Source organism: Carettochelys insculpta, chromosome 1, assembly GCF_033958435.1.
Source record: "Carettochelys insculpta isolate YL-2023 chromosome 1, ASM3395843v1, whole genome shotgun sequence".
Lineage (NCBI taxonomy): Eukaryota > Metazoa > Chordata > Testudines > Carettochelyidae > Carettochelys > Carettochelys insculpta.
The window spans coordinates 130275357-130294801 of record NC_134137.1 but is presented as its reverse complement, the minus strand read 5'-3'; the positions used below and the strand labels follow the sequence as shown (position 1 = coordinate 130294801).

Sequence of the window (19445 nt, the reverse complement as noted above, 5' to 3'; positions counted from 1 at the left end):
AGGTGTTGAAGGCCTCCCGCCTGAGGTGGAGGTGGCCAGTATAGGGCTGCATCAGCCACAGCATTGGGGGGTATGCCACATCTGCAACCATGCACAGTGGCATGGTGTCCACAACAACCAGCTCCCACTGGTGGCGAAGGTGCTGGCCTCTGTACGCTGGCACAGGCTGGAGTTCCAGAAGACCCTAGTGTCGTGGGTTTGCCTCGCCCAGCCCATGTAGATATCCATGAACCAGCCTTTGTGATCCACCAGAGCCTGGAGAACCGCCAAGTGGTAGCCTTTCTGGTTCATATAGTGGCTGGTGCTGTGTGGCGGGGTGCAGTTGGGAACCCCAACGAAGAGAAGCCCCTGACACCAGCGTTCAGGTGCCCAATACAGATGACCTGGTGCAGGAGCATCGCATTCATGGTGCAGACAACCTGCATGGGAGGGGTGCCAATGCGCTCTCTTGAGGATGCAGCAGGGTGTTCCTGGCCAGCTTCTCCCCACCCCCATGCCCCCTTTCAGCCAGCATCCCCTGGGTGTCCCTGTGCCCAAGGGCCCACTCCCCATGCTAGGGGTGTTTCTTGGGCTGGCTTATCTCCATGAGGATCGCTCTGACAGTGGCCTTGCCGACCCCAAACTGGTGCCCCACTGAGTGGTAGGAGTCTGGGGTGGCCAGTTTCCATATTGCAATTGTGACCCGCTTCTCGAGGGGAGTGTGGGCCTGTGTGATGGTGTCCTGGTTCCTCAGTGCAGGTGCCAACCAGTGGCATAGCTTGTGGAAGGTGTTCTGGCTCATGTGGAAGTTCCTCAGCCATGTGGCATAGTAGGACCAGTTGCTCCCACCAGTTTGAACTGCTGGGGTGACTCCATGGCCGCCAGGGAGTAGGGTGCAGGCTGGGGCTGGTCCACATCCATGGGGGGGGGGGCCCGCTCTGTCTCCCAAGAGCGTGGGACAGTTACAGCGACGATGCAGACGAGGTGGGCAATGGTGTCCATGATGTCTTTGTTCAGTGCCAGGAGCAGGTGTCGGTGGCCATGGTGCTGCTGGCTGGGGTCTGCATCACTGCTGACAGCTTGGCAGGCCTCGGCTTATGCAGGATGGGGAAGCTGGCTGAGGGCCCCAGAAGGGCTTGGCAGCCATGCAACCCTGTCCCCAGCATCTCCTCCTCCCTTCTTTCAAAAGAACGGGACAGATTGTCGAAAGAGGGCATCAGACCTGTGATCTGCCTTTGCTGTATGGTCATACGCTTTTGAACACTGGGATTTTGAGTCCTGGCTTTCGATTTTCACCCATTTAATGGTGGGCTTCTGTGTAGACACAGCCAAGATGAAGGTAAACGAGCAACATAGGAATGTGGGGGTAAAATTGGAAAAGTGAAAGCCCAAACAAGCTCAGTATAGCTTGAGACATAAATGGAAACAAGAAAATATTCTCCAAGTATAGTAGAAGCAAGGGGAAAACCAAGAACTGGATGGCCTATTGCTCAGTGAAGAGGGAGAAACAATAACTGAAAATGGGGAAATGACAGAGGTACTTAATGATTTCCTTGTTTTTCACTAAGAAGGCTGGTGGAGACTGAATGCCTAACATAGTGAATTCTAGTGGAAATGAGGTAGGTCAACAAGTTAATAGAGGAAAAGAAAAAGTTAAAAATTACTTATTAAAAATAGATGTCTTCAGGTCCCCAGGGACTGAAGATGTGCACCCTAGAATACACAAGAAGGTTAAAGGAGGTATCCAAACCACTATCATATTTGAAAAGTCATGGAAGTCAGGAGAGACTCCAGACGACTGGAAAAGGACAATTACAATGCTCATCTATAAAAAGGGGAAGGAGGATGACCCAGGAAATTACAGACCAGTCAGCTTAATTTCAATGCCAGTAAAGATAACGGAGCAAGTAATTTAAAGAAGCTCTCTGCAGACATCTGGAAGACAAGGTGATAGGTAACAGTGTGGATTTGTCAAGGACAAATCATATCAGACCAACCTGATAGCTTCCTTTGATAATATAACAAGCCTTGTAAATAAAGGGGAAGTAGTGGACATGGTATTCCTGGTCTTTAGTAAAGCATTTGATACAGTATCACATGACCACCTTATCAGTAAACTAGAGAAATGCAACCTAGATAGGGCTACTAGCATGTGGGCATATAACTGGTTGGATAATCGTTCATGGAGAGTAGTTATAAGTGGTTCAGAGTCATGCTGGAAAGAAGAAACAAGTGGGGTTCCTCAGGAGTTAGTTTTGGGGCCAGTTCTGTTCAATAGCTTCATGAATGATTTAGATAATGGCATTGAGAGTACGCTTATCAAGTTTGCAGATGATACCAAGCTGAAAGGGGTTGCAGGTGCTCTGGACGATAGTTAGAATTCAAAATGATCAGGAGAAACTGGAGAAATGGTCTGAGACAAATAGGATGAAGTTCAATAAGGAGAAATGTAAAGTGCTCAGGGAGGAACAGTCACTTTCACACACAGAAAATTGGAAGTGACTCCCTAGGAAGGAGTACTGCAGGAAGAGATCTAGGGGCCATAGTGGCCTCAAGATGACTGAGTCAACAGTGTGAAACTGTTTGCTGCCTAAAAAAAAATGATTCTGGGATGCATTAACGAGTGTTGTGATCAAGACATGAGAAGTAAATTCTTCTGCATTACTCTGTACTGATTAGGCCTCAGTTGGAGTACTGTGTCCTGTTCTGGACAATACATTTCATGAAAGATGTGGAGAAATTAAAGAGGGTCCAGAGAAGAGCAACTAAAATGATTAAAGGCCTAGAAAATATGACCTATGAGAGAAGATGGAAAGAATCAAGTTTAGTTTGGAAAAGAGAAGGTGGAGAGTGGACAAACATAGCTTTTAAGTCCCTGAAAGGGTGTTTGTAGAAGCATAGATTACTAGAGCTGGCAGGGATCCTGAGACTTAATCAAGTCCAGTCCTCCAAGCACCATCTATATTATGTCTATCAAAACAAAAAAGCAGTCAAGTAGCACTTTAAAGACTAACAAAATAAGGGCTTGACTGTAAACAATGGATCTAGTTATGTGTGCAGGATGGAAGCTAGAAGGGTGTAGGTAAGTATAGCGATCAGTGGGTTTCCAGTATTCCACAGAAACTTTAACAATCTGCACCCCACCATCAACTTAGGCCTCAGTTACTCCGCACGAGAGGTACATTTCTCGGACACTACAGTACAAACCAAGAATGGCCTGATCGGTACCACACTGTACTGGAAACCCACTGATCGCTGTACTTACCTACACCCTTCTAGCTTCCATCCTGTGCACAGTCAAGCCCTTAGGAACAGTCGTATTTGCTCTGATCCTACTGACAGAGACCAAAAACGACAAGATCTTTACCAAATATGCGTAAACCTGAATTACCCACCAGGAGAAATTAAAAAAAAACAAACACCAAATCAACAGGGCCAGACGAATACCCAGAGACCAGCTACTCCAAGATCGGCCCAAAAAAGCCTAGAACAAAACACCACTGGTCATCACCTACAGCCCCCAACTCAAACCACTGCAACGAATTATTAAACACCTACAACCTGTCCTTAATCAGGATGCCACACTCCAGAAGGCCCTGGGTGACAGGCCTGTTCTCTCCTACAACCTCCCAACCTTATGAGGATTCTCACCAACAGCCACAGTCTATACCCCAGGAACACCAGTCCTGGGACTTTTCCTTGCAACAAAGCCCACTGCCAGCTTTGCCCACATATCTTTTCTTGAGATACCGTTACTGGACCTAACCAGGTTATTCACAGAAATACAGGCACATTCTCATGTTCCTCAGCTAACATCATATATGCCATCATGTGCTAATAATGCCCAGATGTTTTGTATATTGGACAGACTTCAAACTCTCTTAGACAAAGAGTTAATGGGCATAAAACAGACATAACACTCCTGATCCCCAAACCTGTTAGTCGGCATTTTAATGTCTGTTAATGACTTAAGAGTTTGCGTGTTACTGAAGAGAAATTTTCACAGCACGCTTCAAAGAGAGGCTGCTGAACTCTTTCATATTCAAATTAGATACATTAACACGTGGTTTGAACCGAGATTGGAATTTTCTGGGTCACTATAAGGGCTTGTTTGCATACTTAATCTAATTCTTGACTTCCCCCCTCTTCTGCCCCTCTACTCTCTGATTTGCTCACCTTGATGATTTTTTTTCTGATTTGTCCACCTCGAATACTGTCTTTGGTTCTCTGTGCCTTAAATATTGAGTCTGTTCTGGTATGGCTATGGTCTGAAGAAGTGGGTCTGTCCCACGAAAGCTCACCTACTATGTTGTTTTGTTAGTCTTTAAAGCGCTACTTGACTCTTTTGTTTTGATAGCATATAGACTAGCACGGCTCCTTCTCTGTTACCATATTATGTCTGTTAGATAATTATCCAACCTGTTCTTAAACATCTCCACTTATGGAGAATTTACAACCACCCTGGTCAATTTATTCCAGTGCTGAACCACCCTGCCAGTTAGGAAATTTTTCCTAATGTCCATCCTCAACCTCCCTGGCTGCAGTTTAAGCCCATTACTTCTTGTCCTATTATCAGAGGCTAAGGAGAATATTTTTTCTTGTTACACAGAAGAGGGAGAAAAATTGAAACAGCGGAGGTTTAGGTTCATTATTGTCTGCTCCCCTGCCTGGTTTTTGTAGCCACAGGCTGATAGCCTACCAGTCTTGGTGAGAGGTCTTTAGGTTTTGGTGCTGTATTCTGTTTTGGTAGCTTTCTAGAACGCTATAAGAAACTTGTTTTTAAGGTGGTGGTCGGAGGCAAGTTTTAATTTGGGAGGAAATGAGGTTTTGATTTAGGTTCAAGAAGATATTTCAGGAGGTTGATTTGTTTTATTCAGTCTTTGACTTCACTTAACTTGCTTTTAATTTTTTAAGTCCTCATGGAAAATATGACAGCTACATGTGAAAACAAGAAATTTTGGATAGCAGCAAAATTTAGTAATACAAAGATTAATTCCTTTCAATGAATTGTATTCACAAGGCAAGCATATTGAGGAGAGGACAAGCAGAACTGCCAATGCTGAGTACCTGCATTTCTAAAATTTGCTACTTTTCTGGCAGAACTACATAAAGAATCTTGTATGCAGAAAAAGCAATCTTTTTAAATATTTCTAAACTTTAGCTGCTGTATATAGTTCATTTTCAACTTTGGCTGTTAAGGTGAGAATAAAAGTTGGTGTGCTTTAGTCAAATGAATATGCAAGAGCCATTAAAAACTGAACTATTATCTTTGCTGTAGGGGAAGTACAAATGGCCATAAGATGTGACTTCTGTGCACATTTTTAGGAACTTCAAAGGTTTGTTTATTTTTACAACACATGATCCTCTCCCGGGCTCTGGTAATCTGTATGAACCATGGATAGGCACATCAAGGTCAAATACACCAGTATGTACACCTATCACTCGATTTACAAACTTTGGATTTATGAATTTTTGTTACAACAGACAAAATAAATTTATACCTGTTTTTCAATTTACTAACGTATTTTTGCTACAAAGAACCATCAGCCTTCATCCGAGCATCTGCTTTGTAAGTAATGAACATGGAGGAATACAGCAGGATGCAGCGTGAGGCTGACTCATTTCCCTCCATTGCCCAGCTTGTCCCAGTTTTTTTGCATGCTTTGTTGTTTGTATCATCTTGACAGTGAGTGATACTAATCTTCAAATATCTTTATTTGGGATCATGATGTGTCCTAGACATGAAAGAATTTCTTCAGGAGTTGTCACTAAGGCCAAGAAACCAAGGAAAGCACTATCTGTGGCAACTAAACTTGAAATTTAAAAGAATTGAAGAGGGCTAGCAATCAAACGACATATGCTTGACAATGAGCGTTGACAGTGCATACAATCTTCTTGCAGAAAGAAAAGGTAAAAGAAATGTGAGAAACCTGTGTTGGTGGAACTAAAAGTTGCATCAAATAGCAAAAGCCAAGGATGCAGTAATGGGTAAACATGAAAGAATTAATATGTTGGATTCACAGCGATAATAAATGCAGCGTGCTGTTTGAGGACCTAAAGAACAAAGCCAAGGAAGAGAGGCAAGTTGGGACTGCAAGTAACATTCAAAGCAAGTCATGGTTGGGTTGAGCGCTTTAAACTGCATGCACATTTTCATAGCCTGTGTGTTACAGGCAAAGCAGCATCCTCTGATATGCAGCTAACACTTTCCCAGCAGCACTGCAACAAATAATTGATGAAGGTGGATGTTCTCCAAAACAGATCTTTAATGTTGATGAAATGGGGCTGTTCTGGAAAAGAATTCCTTCTCAAACCTATATTTTGAGAGATGAAACAAAAGCTACAGGTTTCAAGGCCTCAAAGGATCAACTGACGTTACTACTTGGTGGAAATTTGGAAAGTTGTGAAATTGAAGCTTCTCCTTGTTTACCATTCAGAAAATCCAAGGGTGCTTAAAGGCTTAAACAAGGCATCGTTACCTGTGTTCTGGTGTTCTAATTGAAAGACATGGGTGACAAAGCAGGTTTTTGCCAATTACATTACAAGCAATCTTTCATTCATTCATTCATTCATCTCTAAATAGCGTGCTGAAATCAGTCTGGATAATAAATGTCTTCTGATCCTCGATAATGTTCCCAGTCACCCTATCAAGGTTGAAGACTGTGGCAATAACATTTGAGTAGTGCCCCCAAATACCACTTGCATCTTCAGCCAATGGATCACGGCATCATTGCTACATTTAAAGTTTACTATCTGCAACCGGTGATGAGGTATCGTGTATGTGTATCTGCATCTGGTGGAGAAGACAAACCAACAATTGAACAGTTGTAGAAGAGCTACAGAATCAAGATGGCTATAGAAAATATTACAGCTGCATGGAATAAAATTACTCAGTGTCCTGAATGGTGTTTGGAAAAAACTATTGCTTGAAATATGTTCATGATTTCCATGGTTTTGAGAGTGAAGTGAAGAACATGCAAATTCTATCGTGGAACTGGTAAGTAAAGTAGGATTTAATGAGGTAGACACAGATGATGTTCAAGACCTGTTATTGTCACAGGGTGAAGAATTGACTAATGAAAAATTAATTCAGCTGGATGCAGGAAACTTATCAGAAAGGGAGGAGGAAGAATTGGGTGAACCACAAAAAATGCTGGTTACTAAAACACTCAGTTCTTCAGTGCATTGGAGACAGCTACACAAATTCTCGATGAAAACAACCCAAACCCAGAACAGAGTTCTGTATGTAAGCAGCAGATTCATGAAGCTGTTCAGTGCCATCAGGAGTTGTACAACAGGAAAAAGAGGGCTGCAGAACAAACTTCAGTTTTATCATTTTTTCAACTCTCAACCTCATCACCTCCTCCTGAACCCTTTTCGCTGTCAGCTGATCCTCAACCTCAAAAGCTGAAGGTGTAAAACTCCAATTAAGGATCTTCAACGCATGATGGAGCTGTTTCTGATGGCACAGATGATCACAAGGAACTCATGTCAACACCAACTTCTCTGCTACCTAAGAAGTAACTTGTGGAAATAAATGTCATTTTAAAAAAAGCAATAAAGTAAGCTCTGTTCCTGCTTTTAGGATTGTATAGTATTGTAACGTATGTGGAAAAATATTGGGTGATTTTTGGAAGTTGGGAACCAGTAAGGATTTTTTACACTGAAATTAATGGGAATTTCATTTTTGAAATATGAGTTTTCACCTTACAAACAGTTTTCATGGAATGAATTACATCTGTAAATTGAGGGACAGGTGTATTTGGCAATAAATCCTAATCCAAATACACAAGCTTCTTCCCCTTAACTAGTGAAGGTTGCTTGTTAGCTATATAGTAGAACCTTTGAGTTAGAGGAACCTCAGAAATGGTGGTTGTTTTGTAATTCCAAACAAAATGTTGTGGTGGTTCTTTCAAAAGTATACAATGGGACATTGACTTCATACAGCTTTGAAACTTAGCTGCGCAGAAGAAAAATGCTGTTTCCCATTATTTTTAGTAGTTTATATTTAAGCATACTGTATTTGCTTCTTTTTGGCTTTTGTGTCTTTGCTTCTGCCTGATTGTATACTTCTGGTTCCAAATCAAATGTGTGGTTACTGGTCAGTTTGTAACTCTGAGGTTCAAGTGTAGCAGTACTAGGCTGTTGCATCTGTAAACCAGCCACTCAGGAGCAGCTGATCTTGTTTGAACATGTCTGATACATCCTCTAGCTGAAGGCAGTAATATACATATACAGGATATCAGAAGTTGGCTCCAAATTCTTAATCTCAGAATTTTAAATGAAGAAAATCCCAGCAATTTGTATTAAATGACATGGTATTGGTATATAGAAGATCCCTAACTACTCTGTGTATGGCCATTTGGTACCTTTTACAAGTGAGCTGTGACTAATGACAATAACAGAATGACTTTCAAACCATGTCCACTGTTTCACATCTCCAAAACCATTTCCACTCTGCTTAGAACATTCAGATGTGGTTGGAATCTGAAAAGTTATCCTGTAAAACTGAGAATTCCTTTTTTAGTATATGATGTGATAAATAAATTTTTCTGTGTTCAACTAACATTTTTTTTTCCTGATAGCTCTGCAAATTCAACCTACACTATAGTCAAGTTAGGTTCATTTTGCCTTGTGAAACATCAGATGGGTCAGCCTTTACTGGTGATCTTTAAATACTTAACAGTTCTTTTGATATGTGAACTAGAAAAGTATCACATTTTCTTCGGTAGGCATATTAGCTTTGCAGCATTAGTAACAGTGAATAATGGTAAAATCTTTGCTGTTACAAAAGTAAGATACAATATGCGCAGGGAGTGAGCTTCCCCCCCCCTTTTTTAAACATAGCCACTTTTCTGCTCATAACCACACTTGAATTCACCTAATATCGTTAATAGAAAGCTCTGTATTACTCACTTCAATGAGGCTGTGTCTACACTAGCAAGTTCTTTTGGAAAATCCGACTTTTTTTCAAAAGAACACCTGGATCACCTATGAACTAAATATGCTCTTTCAGTCTCAAATTGAAAGAACATGGCTTTGCTTCCAGAAGCCCTCTTCTTCTCCTGGATCAGGAAGAGCGCCTTCCTTTGGCAGCTTCTTTCAGGGTGAAAAAAAAACATGTACATGTTTTGCAGTCTCTTTTTTTGAAAGAGCAGTCCTCTATAGCACCAGATTTTTCAATCCCTGGCCCTTTGTTTGGACAGAGCAGGGGCTGTGTGGACTCTGTTGAAAGAGCAGATTTAGTTTTTGGTCCACTTCTTTGTGTGTGGATGCAATCTTTTGAAAGAATTTTTTTTTGGGAAGAGATCTTCCAGGAGAACTTGTTTTGAAAGATTGCTATAGTATAGACCCAGCCTGAGTGCTAACTTCTTGAGGAATTCAGAGTCCTTTGACGGGTTCCTAAGCCTCTTGATTTTTATTGTAATGTAAGAAAGTTTCAAATGCTGTTCACCTAACCATTTTAGGAAAATACATTAATAGTTGTGTGCTATTATGGTAGCGGTTGTAAATTTGAAGCAAATTAACTATTTAATATTTTGCAGAGTGTTAGAACCACACCACAAAATGAAGCTATAACAGTCCACTTCAAGCCAGTTACATTAAAAGCTTCTGAAAGTAAATATACCAAAGTTGCAAGCATTAGCTTTGATGGTAAGTAGTATTAGCTAAAATATTTCTGAAGAGCTGCAGAAATTCTATGACAAACTTTGAAAGATACTTCTCCAAAAATGTATGTCCTGTTTCATTTGGTTTTGGTTTGGTTTGGTTTGTTTTTTTAGGGAAAAGAAGTAATTCTTCCTGATACACAAGAATTTTGTAAATAAGGGGAGTTCAGAGCTGGTTCCTTTTGAAATAATCATGGTGTTTGAAACCATACACTTATAGACGGGGTTAGATGAATTCTCAAATACTTCCATCTTGCAAACATTAAACAAACTGAATAATATTACTTGTATGCTTAAGCAAAATTGCTGTCAGTTTTTAGTTAAAGAATTGTTGGCAGTAAAAACTAAGCGTCAATGAATTTCAATGAAGCAGGATGCTTTCCTTATATTTTAGTTGTAAGAATTTAAGCAGGATATATCATTTCTTGCATCTGTAGTATTTTCCAACATCAGATCAGAAAATTTTCAATTTGGGGCAATCCCAGAAGTCATTCTATATAGAAATATTTTCATGACATCCTCTCCAATATTGGCTGTGAATTTTATATCTCTTGTTTTTCAAGACTGTTGTACAAAACAGAACTTCCACTGGTGGTCTTTCCACCAAAGAAACATTTCTCTCTCATAGTGGCTATTACTTACATCCCTTTTGGACCATTGGAGAGAATTGAGCTTTATTTTTTTCCAGCTTAGCCTCACTTGGTCAATATTGTCCTTCAGTTTTCTAGGAAAAAGTGCATAAAACACACCTGTTTTCTGCCAGAGCTTTTATTTTATCAGAATAAATGTTTGAGGCATCTAAAAGTTACTAACACCTCTAGTATTTTTCCTGTAATGCATCTCTGGGTGAAATGACTCAAAATGAAGGCTTGTGTGTTCAAAAATATTTCAGTTTGAGATGAACCAAGATAAAATGTGAGACAACTGCTAAGCTGAGTAATGATCATTGCAACTTTTAAGAATCTAATGTTACATTTTTTTGAGACAGTAGTGAAATAAGAAGTTAGGAAACCAATTCTAGGCTGTCCTAATGCCCTGAGTTAAAGACAAGGATTTGTCCAGGTTTAGAAATTTGAGGAAAAAATTATATAATGAAGACAAATATAAAATGAGTGTAGTAGGCATTTAAAATTGCTTAGTGTTAAGTTGTAGGCTCAGGTGGGTATGATACCCATCTTATAGACCATTTGCTGTATATAAGTGGTTGGTTGAAGGGTTGGCTTACTGAAGAAAATCTGTTCTGAAAATTTTTCTGATTTTACTGCCCTAATATGTGAAATTGCTAGGTGTTTTTTGGCTTCCACCAATCAATGTTCATGACTCCATTAATTGCTTTCTTGTGATGTTTCTAGAAGCATGGTGTTCTGCTTGTTCTGAAACCTTGTGAGCAACCCCTGAAGGCTTCTGTCTTCTCAGCTTGTACTGCTTCTGAGTCCTTGCAAGCACTTCAGTTTTGCTTTTTTCTATAGATTTCCAAGTTAAGACTTCCAATTTTTTTCTTTTCTTATTTAATAATATAGTATCCCCCTGATACTTTAATGAGTTATAGTCCATACCACTCTATGAAACTTTCCTCACAAGTAGCTTTCTGTTGTTTTCCTTACCAGCTGCTAAAGTAGTTTGCTGTCTAATTCTTCTCTACTTCTAATAAGGCTCATATGGGGACTTAATTATGTTGCACTCTGCTTCCTATAACTACTGGCTTGAGAGTTTGAATTGAGTTTTTAAGAACAATCACTTCACCAAATTCCCAGAAAGATCATTTGCCTAAAAATATTCAGTCTTAAGCATCTTTCCAGCTCCATCTTTTGCAGCCTATTGATACTAGTAAATGTCTTTTGCATAGCAAGTATCTCATCTAGTAGCAATGGGTAAACTTGACACTCTTCTTCAGAATAATGATGTGAGGACAGAGATAATGTGGTTTTAAAATAGCTTTGGTTTCCTATGTTGATGTCTAAGGTACCCATCTGCTTATACATACAAAGAAAAAAATGACAGCTTAATATTTTATATGTAAATCACTTAGGTGAAAAAAAGATCCCATTACTGGTTTGCAAGCAGTTAGCTTTTAATGGCAGCTTTTATGGCTTTACAATGAAGTTTTAATTATGAATAATAGCTATTTATTTACTGTGTTATGTAAATAAAGTGATTACAGAACTTACTTTATTCTACATGTGCAGCATCAAAAGCAAAAAGACCAGCTCAGTCTTCTGGAAAAATAACTGTTAAAGCAAAAGAGAAGAGTTATTCAAAACTTGAAATTCCATATCAAGCAGAAATATTAGATGGGTAAGTCTGCATAAACTTAGGGCTGATTAAAAGAAACATCTAGAATGAGCTGTTTTGCTGTCTTTTATTTATTTACTTTGGAATAAAGTTATTGCCCAGATACTCTAACTATATGGAGTTGTTCCAGTAGCATAAGTTCTTTAAATTTTTGTTTTCTTGAGATAATAGATAAGCCACAGTTATTCAGTAATATGTAAGCTACGTTGAAGATTTGGGCTGTCGGTGGCTTTTGTGAGTCTTTTGTCAAAGTGGCTTACAACTGTGTATGTCACATGTTTGCATTCTGAAACAGTCACTTGTTTTTCTATTCTAAAGTGGCTGTTCTCAAAGGCGCGGGGGGGGGGGGGGGCACATCCAGGGGCTTCTGGGGTTCTGTGAGGGTACAGCAGGGTTGAGAAGAGGTGGAGTGTGTGGTGGGATATTGGGGCTGAGTGACGGGTTGAGCAACCTTTAGGGAAAATTAGAAGTTAGCTTAGGGATATGTGAACATTTTAAAATGAAAATGGGAGTCGTCGGTTTGCCAAAGTTTAGGAACAGGAGATCTAAAACATTGAAACAATTATTGTTTTGTGCGTGGATTCCCCTGCTAATGTCACCTAAACCAAGAGTAGAGAAAATACAGTTTTACCAAGTTAGTACTTAACAAAATTTTAAGCAGCCCTCTAAAAATTTATCAGGGCTACTTCAAGTTTGCTTTGTACTGATGATTCAGCTGAGGAATTGCCCTGTAATTAAGACTTGTTAGTTCTCATACAGCAAACAAGAGTTTGTTGTTGGAGTTCAGTAGCAAACATGTAGAACAAGATCTTCCTTATCCAAAAAAAAAAAAAAACTTACATCATTACATCCATTAATTTTGTTTAATAGTTCCATTAATGTATACCTTTTAAAATTTTTTTCACCCCGGCTTCATTTTTCAAGTCATTTCAGCATGTTAACGTCCAATCTCATTCATTTGTGATAATCAGATATTCAGCGCTCACAGTGTGCTGAAGTAGAGGGTCTGTATACATTACTGTTGTGTGGGTTCACTGCTTTTAGTCTTTGGGAGGCAAAGAGCACAGGAGATTATTTTTGAGACAAGTCTTAAGTTTTTGAAACATTTTTCTTTTTAAATAGGTATTTAGGGTTTGACCATGCTGCTACGTTGTTTCACATCCGAGACAGTCCTGCTGACTCTGTGGAAAGGCCAATCTATCTTACAAACACATTTCGTTTTGCAGTCCTCATTCATGATATTGTGTTACCAGAACAAGTAAAAACAGTGTTTAAAGTAAGCCCAGTTCCAATCAACTCTTTGCCTAATATTTAAATTAACTGCAGTATATCACATTTTAACATGGGTCTCATTTCTTCACTAATTTAGGTCCAGAACTTCAGCAAACCAGTCTTGATCCCACCTACTGAATCTATGTATATTTTTACACTTCATTTTATGCCTTCCACATCATCTGTTCACATAGACGACAATATTTTACTTATTACCAATGCTTCTAAATTTCAACTACCTGTGCGAGCATACACAGGTTTTTTAGATGTAAGTATATTTCCTTGAAATTTCACAGTAGGGCAAAAAAATACATCATACTAATTTGATTTCATTGGTCTTTCTCAGTGATAGATATTCAGTTCCTTTGTGATTTGAAATGATTTATAAACAAAAAAAGTGAACTACATTTTACTGTGCCTTTCCCCACAAGATTCTCTATATACTAAATAATTTGTTGGGAATTGGGTTAATGTGGTGGGATTTTACCTCATTTTTCCACTTATTCTCTATTATGTAATTTTAGTTTATGTATAGGTTAAAGCATAATCACAGTTCTTATTGCTTTCACTTATTAATGTATTTGCTAGTGAATGATTCTGAATGCAATGTGTATTTTGAAGAGCACCTGTAATGCCTTTCTTAATCTCTCTAGTACTTTGTATTACCTCCCAAACTCGAGGAACGTTTCATAGATTTTGGCATACTGAGTGCCACAGAAACTGCTAGTATTTTATTTGCAATCATCAATAGTAATCCCATTGAGGTAAGCTTCAACATATTTTAAATTCCTGTTTGCTGCAATACAGTTTAGCATCTATTCCATTGCTGAGACTGTCATTGTCATCTTTGTCGCTTTTTTTTTAAGCTGGCTATAAAAAGCTGGCATGTTATAGGGGATGGCTTGACTGTAGAACTCCTGGTTACTGAAAAAGGCAATAGAACCACAATAATTACCAACCTTCCAGAATTAGAAAACACTAGTGTATCTGATCAATCTTCAGTAAGTAAACCCTTCTTCTTGAGTCCTTAGTTAAGAGCTGCATATAGAACGCTTATAAATGATGATAAATAATATAGCAATGAGTGACTTAAGTGTAACTTTCTTTCATTAAAATATTAGCTGTATAATGAGGAAGGTAGCATGTTTTGAATAGAAGGTAAAATATATTTGTTCATATGTGGGGTAACTGTAGTCTAAGGGTACAATTAATAGGTTGGTGAGTTTCTAAACTAAAATGTTCAGAAAGTCAACTCTTGGTATGCATGCTTCCTGCATCTTTGCATAGTAATTTCCCCAGTCACTTTCTAGACCTAAATGAACTTTGTGAACTAGCCATTCAGAAAAGCTGCTCAAGGATGTGAGAGTAATTTAAAGCCCAGAGTGAGCAAACTTTTTATGTCAGGGCCCCCCTCAATCTTCCTGTGTCCCCCCCCCCCCACACATATGCACCTCTGTCTAAGGTAATCCAACCCCATGGCAATTTCAGTTATATTCATATGAAGAAAAAAAACCTTTCAACATGTGTAAGAAAATAACTATGTAGAATGTAAAAGGTTTATTAATGGGCATATAAATGTGAATGCACATACATAAAAGTCACATATTTCAACATTTTTAATGAGATGGATGAGTCTGAGACCCAGCAGCCAATTGTGCTGCACCCCACTTATGAAATGTCATGCCCTGCCCAAGGGGGCCCACCCTCCACTTTGTACACCCCTGATTTAAGCAAATAGCAGTAGGTTTTAGTCTAGTTTTTCAGGTGCTCTTATGAAATACAAATGGTACATATGGAGGCACAAAGATGGGCTCAACCTCTCGATGTATTTGTTTACTTGATGTTCCTGCGGCAACCTTTATGTCAGTGGGTCTTTATCTGGCTAGTAGGAAGAGAAAGGTCATAAAGGCTCACTTGCTGCAACTGGGGAGAAGAGAGTAAAGTTATGACCTAATTAAACAGAGTCTGGCGTCTTGTTTGTCTTCTGATGTGGATGGACAATTGACAGGAAGGGTTATTTTTATATTTTATTTTTACAGGCCACTTGCAGGGTTTAACTGTGAACCCAATATCACTGCTGCTGCTTACAGTATCGTATCATACTACCATTATTAACATTAGGGCATGGTAGCCAGGAATCTCAAGCTTGGTTCTGCTGTTCTTAACATACTTAAATAATACATTGTGCCCTCTGTCATGATAAAATGTTATAGGAGGTGTCGGGAGTTATGCTAGTATGTTTTTTCTGTTTAGCAGGAGTTTCAGTGTATCGGAGTATCAGAGTCCCAAAATGTCCTAACATTTTGATAAGCTCTATTCTGTTTTGGACAGTTAGGCCTTATAAAGGGAAACTTTAGAAATATTAATCTAGGTAACAGTAAATGTTCATGATAGCTTGCAAACAAGGTTAGGTATAAACCTCCCTGGGCTGAGGAATTTAGTCAGAATATTAAGTTGAAAGAACAGTTGTTTTGCAGCTAATGTATGTAATTTAAACAGATTTTTGTGTTGATATATAGAACTCGGTTTGTAGGTATGTATGTTTGTGACATTTCTATTTAAATGTATTGGGAAAATATGGCATGAAATATAAATGAATCAATGTTTGTTTCTATCACTTACAGGTAATATTAGCATCTGGTTATTATGCTGTGTTCAGAGTAATACTAACAGCAAAAGAACTTGAAGGAATACATGATGGAGCCATACAAATCACAAGTGATTATGAGGTATACTTATTGCCCCCTTATGACAGTGGTGTTGCTATAGATAAGATGACTTAAATGTTACATTTCAGCTGTTGAGTAAAATACACTTTATCCTACTGTGGATTGGTACTTTTTGCCATACTTTAAGGTTTTTTAGTTGACCATGATGTTAATTGTCAGAAGTGGTTGCTATATTGGTGCAATAATTATTTACCGTAAATTAGGCAACAAATCACATCAGTAACCAAGTATGAAGTCATAACAGTTCCGTTTACAGCATGTCTGGATCTCTGTGGATAAAATGCTACATAAAGTATATGTCACAGTGGTTCACAGTAGTACTGAAAGGATTTTTAAAAAAGCAAATTTGACTCTGCTTTCCACTTTGCTTCTGGAATCTGCTTCAGTCTATTAAGTGATACTTCAGGTGATTCCCAGTATATTGAGGCATGTGTTGAATAATCAGTGCATCATTGCATGCGTCTTTTAACATCATGCATTGTGATGACATCTTAATGTACTTGTCAATCGTATGTGTGAAAGCAAAATTTCTCAGATTTTTGTGAAAATGTGTAGCATTTCCTTTTGTTGTTTAGAATGTGCTATTAGCTCATAATATGGAGTTGTACTGTTGTTGGAGAGAGGTAATAAAAAGTTACTTTGCTTCATGAAATTTTTGGTCTTTAGTGTAACTATCCACAGAAGAAGATGCACTGTAATCTCTTCAAATAAGAGGCATAACCTTAATGTATCTAATGGAACTGCTTTAATTTTAACAACCTTTGTTGTTAAAATAGCTCACCATCAGGATGTTTGTAAATTGCTTGTACACTTCATTCTTCCTTACATGGAGTTTTCTATACCAGGTGTCTGCAAAGTGGGGGGCACACCCCCTTGAGGGGGCATGGCATTTTATAAGGGGGGCACAGCACGATTGGCTTACCCAGTCACGGTGGCAGAGGATATTCTCCCATGCGCTTTAAGCATTTGTGACCTCTCTTGCATCTGTTGCCCGTTTGCTTGAAAGTGATAAGTGTAAGCACTACTGGCAGGCAGAGCCAGCAACTTCATTAACATCTCCCCTGGTGTTAAGCTGGGGCATGTCAGTGCTGCCGCTTCCTGCTGCTTCCCCTGCATCTTTCAGCTGTTGCAGCCAAGCGAGCTGACGGGGGAGTGTTTCCTGCCTCAGAAAGAGTCTGTCCCAAGTTGTGCAGCCTGTGCCCAGGGATGCTCTGCTTCTGGACCCGCCTGTCTGCTGAAGTTTTCACCTCCCTCTTGCTCCATGCCAGGCTTCTGCTTCCTGCAAGAGCAGCCTAGCTCTCATGTGCTGGGCTTGGCACCAGCTGGGCCGTAGGAGGGGCTGGTATGTACCTTGCACCAGGACTGCTGGCTCTGTCACCAGCTGCCTGGAGCCCCTGAACTGCAGACTTGTCTGGGTCTGTTGTCTTCAGGCTGCTTATGCTGCAAGCAGAGTGGCTAACGCTCCCCAGCAGGCATTGTAACAAAAACACAGGGTGGCCTCATGATCCGATGGTCACTTTTTCAGGCTTTTCTCTGCAACCTGCAAGAGTGAAACTGACTTTCGTTAGCGAAAAGGACATAGACCCTCGGATGTAACACTGGGGCTTGAAGTGGAGGCCCTGGCAGACTGATGGGTGGAAGGGGGCTGCTGGCCTTCTCCACTCTGCCTAAAACAGAGATGTACAAAGTGGGAGGCACATCCCTGTGGGGGGTATGAAATTTCATAAGAGGGGAACAGTGTAATCGCTGTGGCCTCAGCTACTGCTGAGGGAGTGTGGTGTGTCACTTCCAGCAGACTGAGGGGTCCTGCTAGTTGCAGGGATAAAAAAGGGTGCCTTGCAAAGGAAGCTTGCTCACCCTGGTCTGTACAGTGATGTATTGAGTGTGATTAAGAAAATTGTGTTATTTTTTTTCCAATTAACTCTGTATTCCAGGAATTTTCTTTTAGAAAGTTGGTAAAGGAATCAAAATATTGATTGAGACTTTCAGATAACCATCCTTGCCATTAAACTTTACAGATATGGTTGTCATTTTGTTGTTGCAAGTATGTTGTCTTTATTATATGTAAATATGTAACATAAATAAGAGAACTTTAGAAAGTGTGTTGGTGTAATTAGGAACAGAAATAAAAGGTAGAGCAGGAGTCACCTATAGAGGGTCCACTTGGGGATTGTATATTACTATATTTCTCTTGTTGTTTCAGATTTTGACAGTTCCTGTGAAGGCTGTAATTGCTGTGGGTTCACTGACTTGCTCCCCTAAACATATTCACCTTCCGCCTTCCTTTCCAGTAAGATATTTTGTTTACAATATTTTACCTTTTTTCTCCTGACATTTTTCAGGGTTAACTTCTTTTGATTTGCTTTATGACTTTGTACATTGCTGTGCTGCAAGGTCCTGTGGAGATCGTTCTTAAGGTTTTATTGACTAGCAGTACAGAAGCCATCTCCCCAGATGTTGGGCGTGACACTCGCCTCAACTCCGCTTTTATTGTATCACTTGAATAGATCTTGGCGATTGACTCCTGTCTCAAACTTGGCTCTATTGAACTTCGTTTTGATGTAGCTGTTTTTCTGCATCGTTCCCACTGCATTATTGCCAGGAACAGGAGAAAGGCCTCTGATTATATCAGCTATATCTATAGAAATCTGTAACCTTCAAAAGAGAGGCTATGACCACAAGAATGGTCAGACCAAAGGTACATCTAGCTCAGTATCCTGTCTTCTGACAGTAACCAGTGCCAGGTGCCCCAGAGGGAGTGAACAGAACAGAGACTCATGAAATGGTCCACCCCCTGCCGCCCTTTCCCAGCTTCTGGCAAAAAGAGGCCAGGGACACCATCCATGCCTATCTTGGCTAATAACGTTGATGGACCTATCTTCCATGACTTTATCTAATCCTTTTTTGAATCTTGTTATAGTCTTGGTCTTCACATTTTCCTCTGGCAGAGAATTCCACAGATTGGCTGTGCATTATATGAAGAAATAATGTTTTGGTTATTTTAAACCCGCTGCCTATTAATTTCATGTTGTAACCTTCCTCATGCTTTATTTACAAGAAGTACTATATAACACTTATTTACTTTCTCCACACCAGTCCTGATTTTACGTACCTCTCTCATGTCTTGCGTCCCAGCCATTTCTGTTGTAAGCTGAAAAGTTCCGATCTTATTAATCTCTCCTCATACAGAAACTGTACCATACACCTAATCATTTTTGTTGCCCTTTTTTGACCTTTTTCCAATTCCAGTATACCAGTATTCAAGATGCGTGTACCATGGATTTATATGGGAGCAATATGATATTTTCTGTTGTCTTACCTATCCCTTTCTTAATTATTTCCAATATCCTGTTTACTTTTTTGACTACCATTACACATTTACATGAAAGTTTTCAGAGAACTATCCACAAGTTCAAGGTCTCCCTCATGAGCAGTAACACCTACTTTATACCCATCTTTTTATATAAATAGTTGTGATTGTTTTCAAATGACAGTATTTTGCGTT

General features: G+C 39.6%; 1 protein-coding gene across 4 annotated transcripts in view; it reads left to right on the top strand.

Annotated features, from left to right (window-relative positions):
• Positions 1–19445, top strand: part of TMEM131 (transmembrane protein 131) — a 189606-nt gene that overhangs the window by 131367 nt on the left and 38794 nt on the right. For all 4 annotated transcript variants that reach the window (XM_074991904.1, XM_074991913.1, XM_074991898.1 and 1 more), the window contains 8 exons: positions 9525–9633; positions 11834–11942; positions 13062–13215; positions 13309–13479; positions 13865–13975; positions 14078–14212; positions 15836–15940; positions 18144–18230. In XM_074991904.1, the coding sequence (XP_074848005.1) occupies positions 9525–9633; positions 11834–11942; positions 13062–13215; positions 13309–13479; positions 13865–13975; positions 14078–14212; positions 15836–15940; positions 18144–18230 (981 nt within the window). The remainder of the gene's footprint in view (positions 1–9524; positions 9634–11833; positions 11943–13061; positions 13216–13308; positions 13480–13864; positions 13976–14077; positions 14213–15835; positions 15941–18143; positions 18231–19445) is intronic.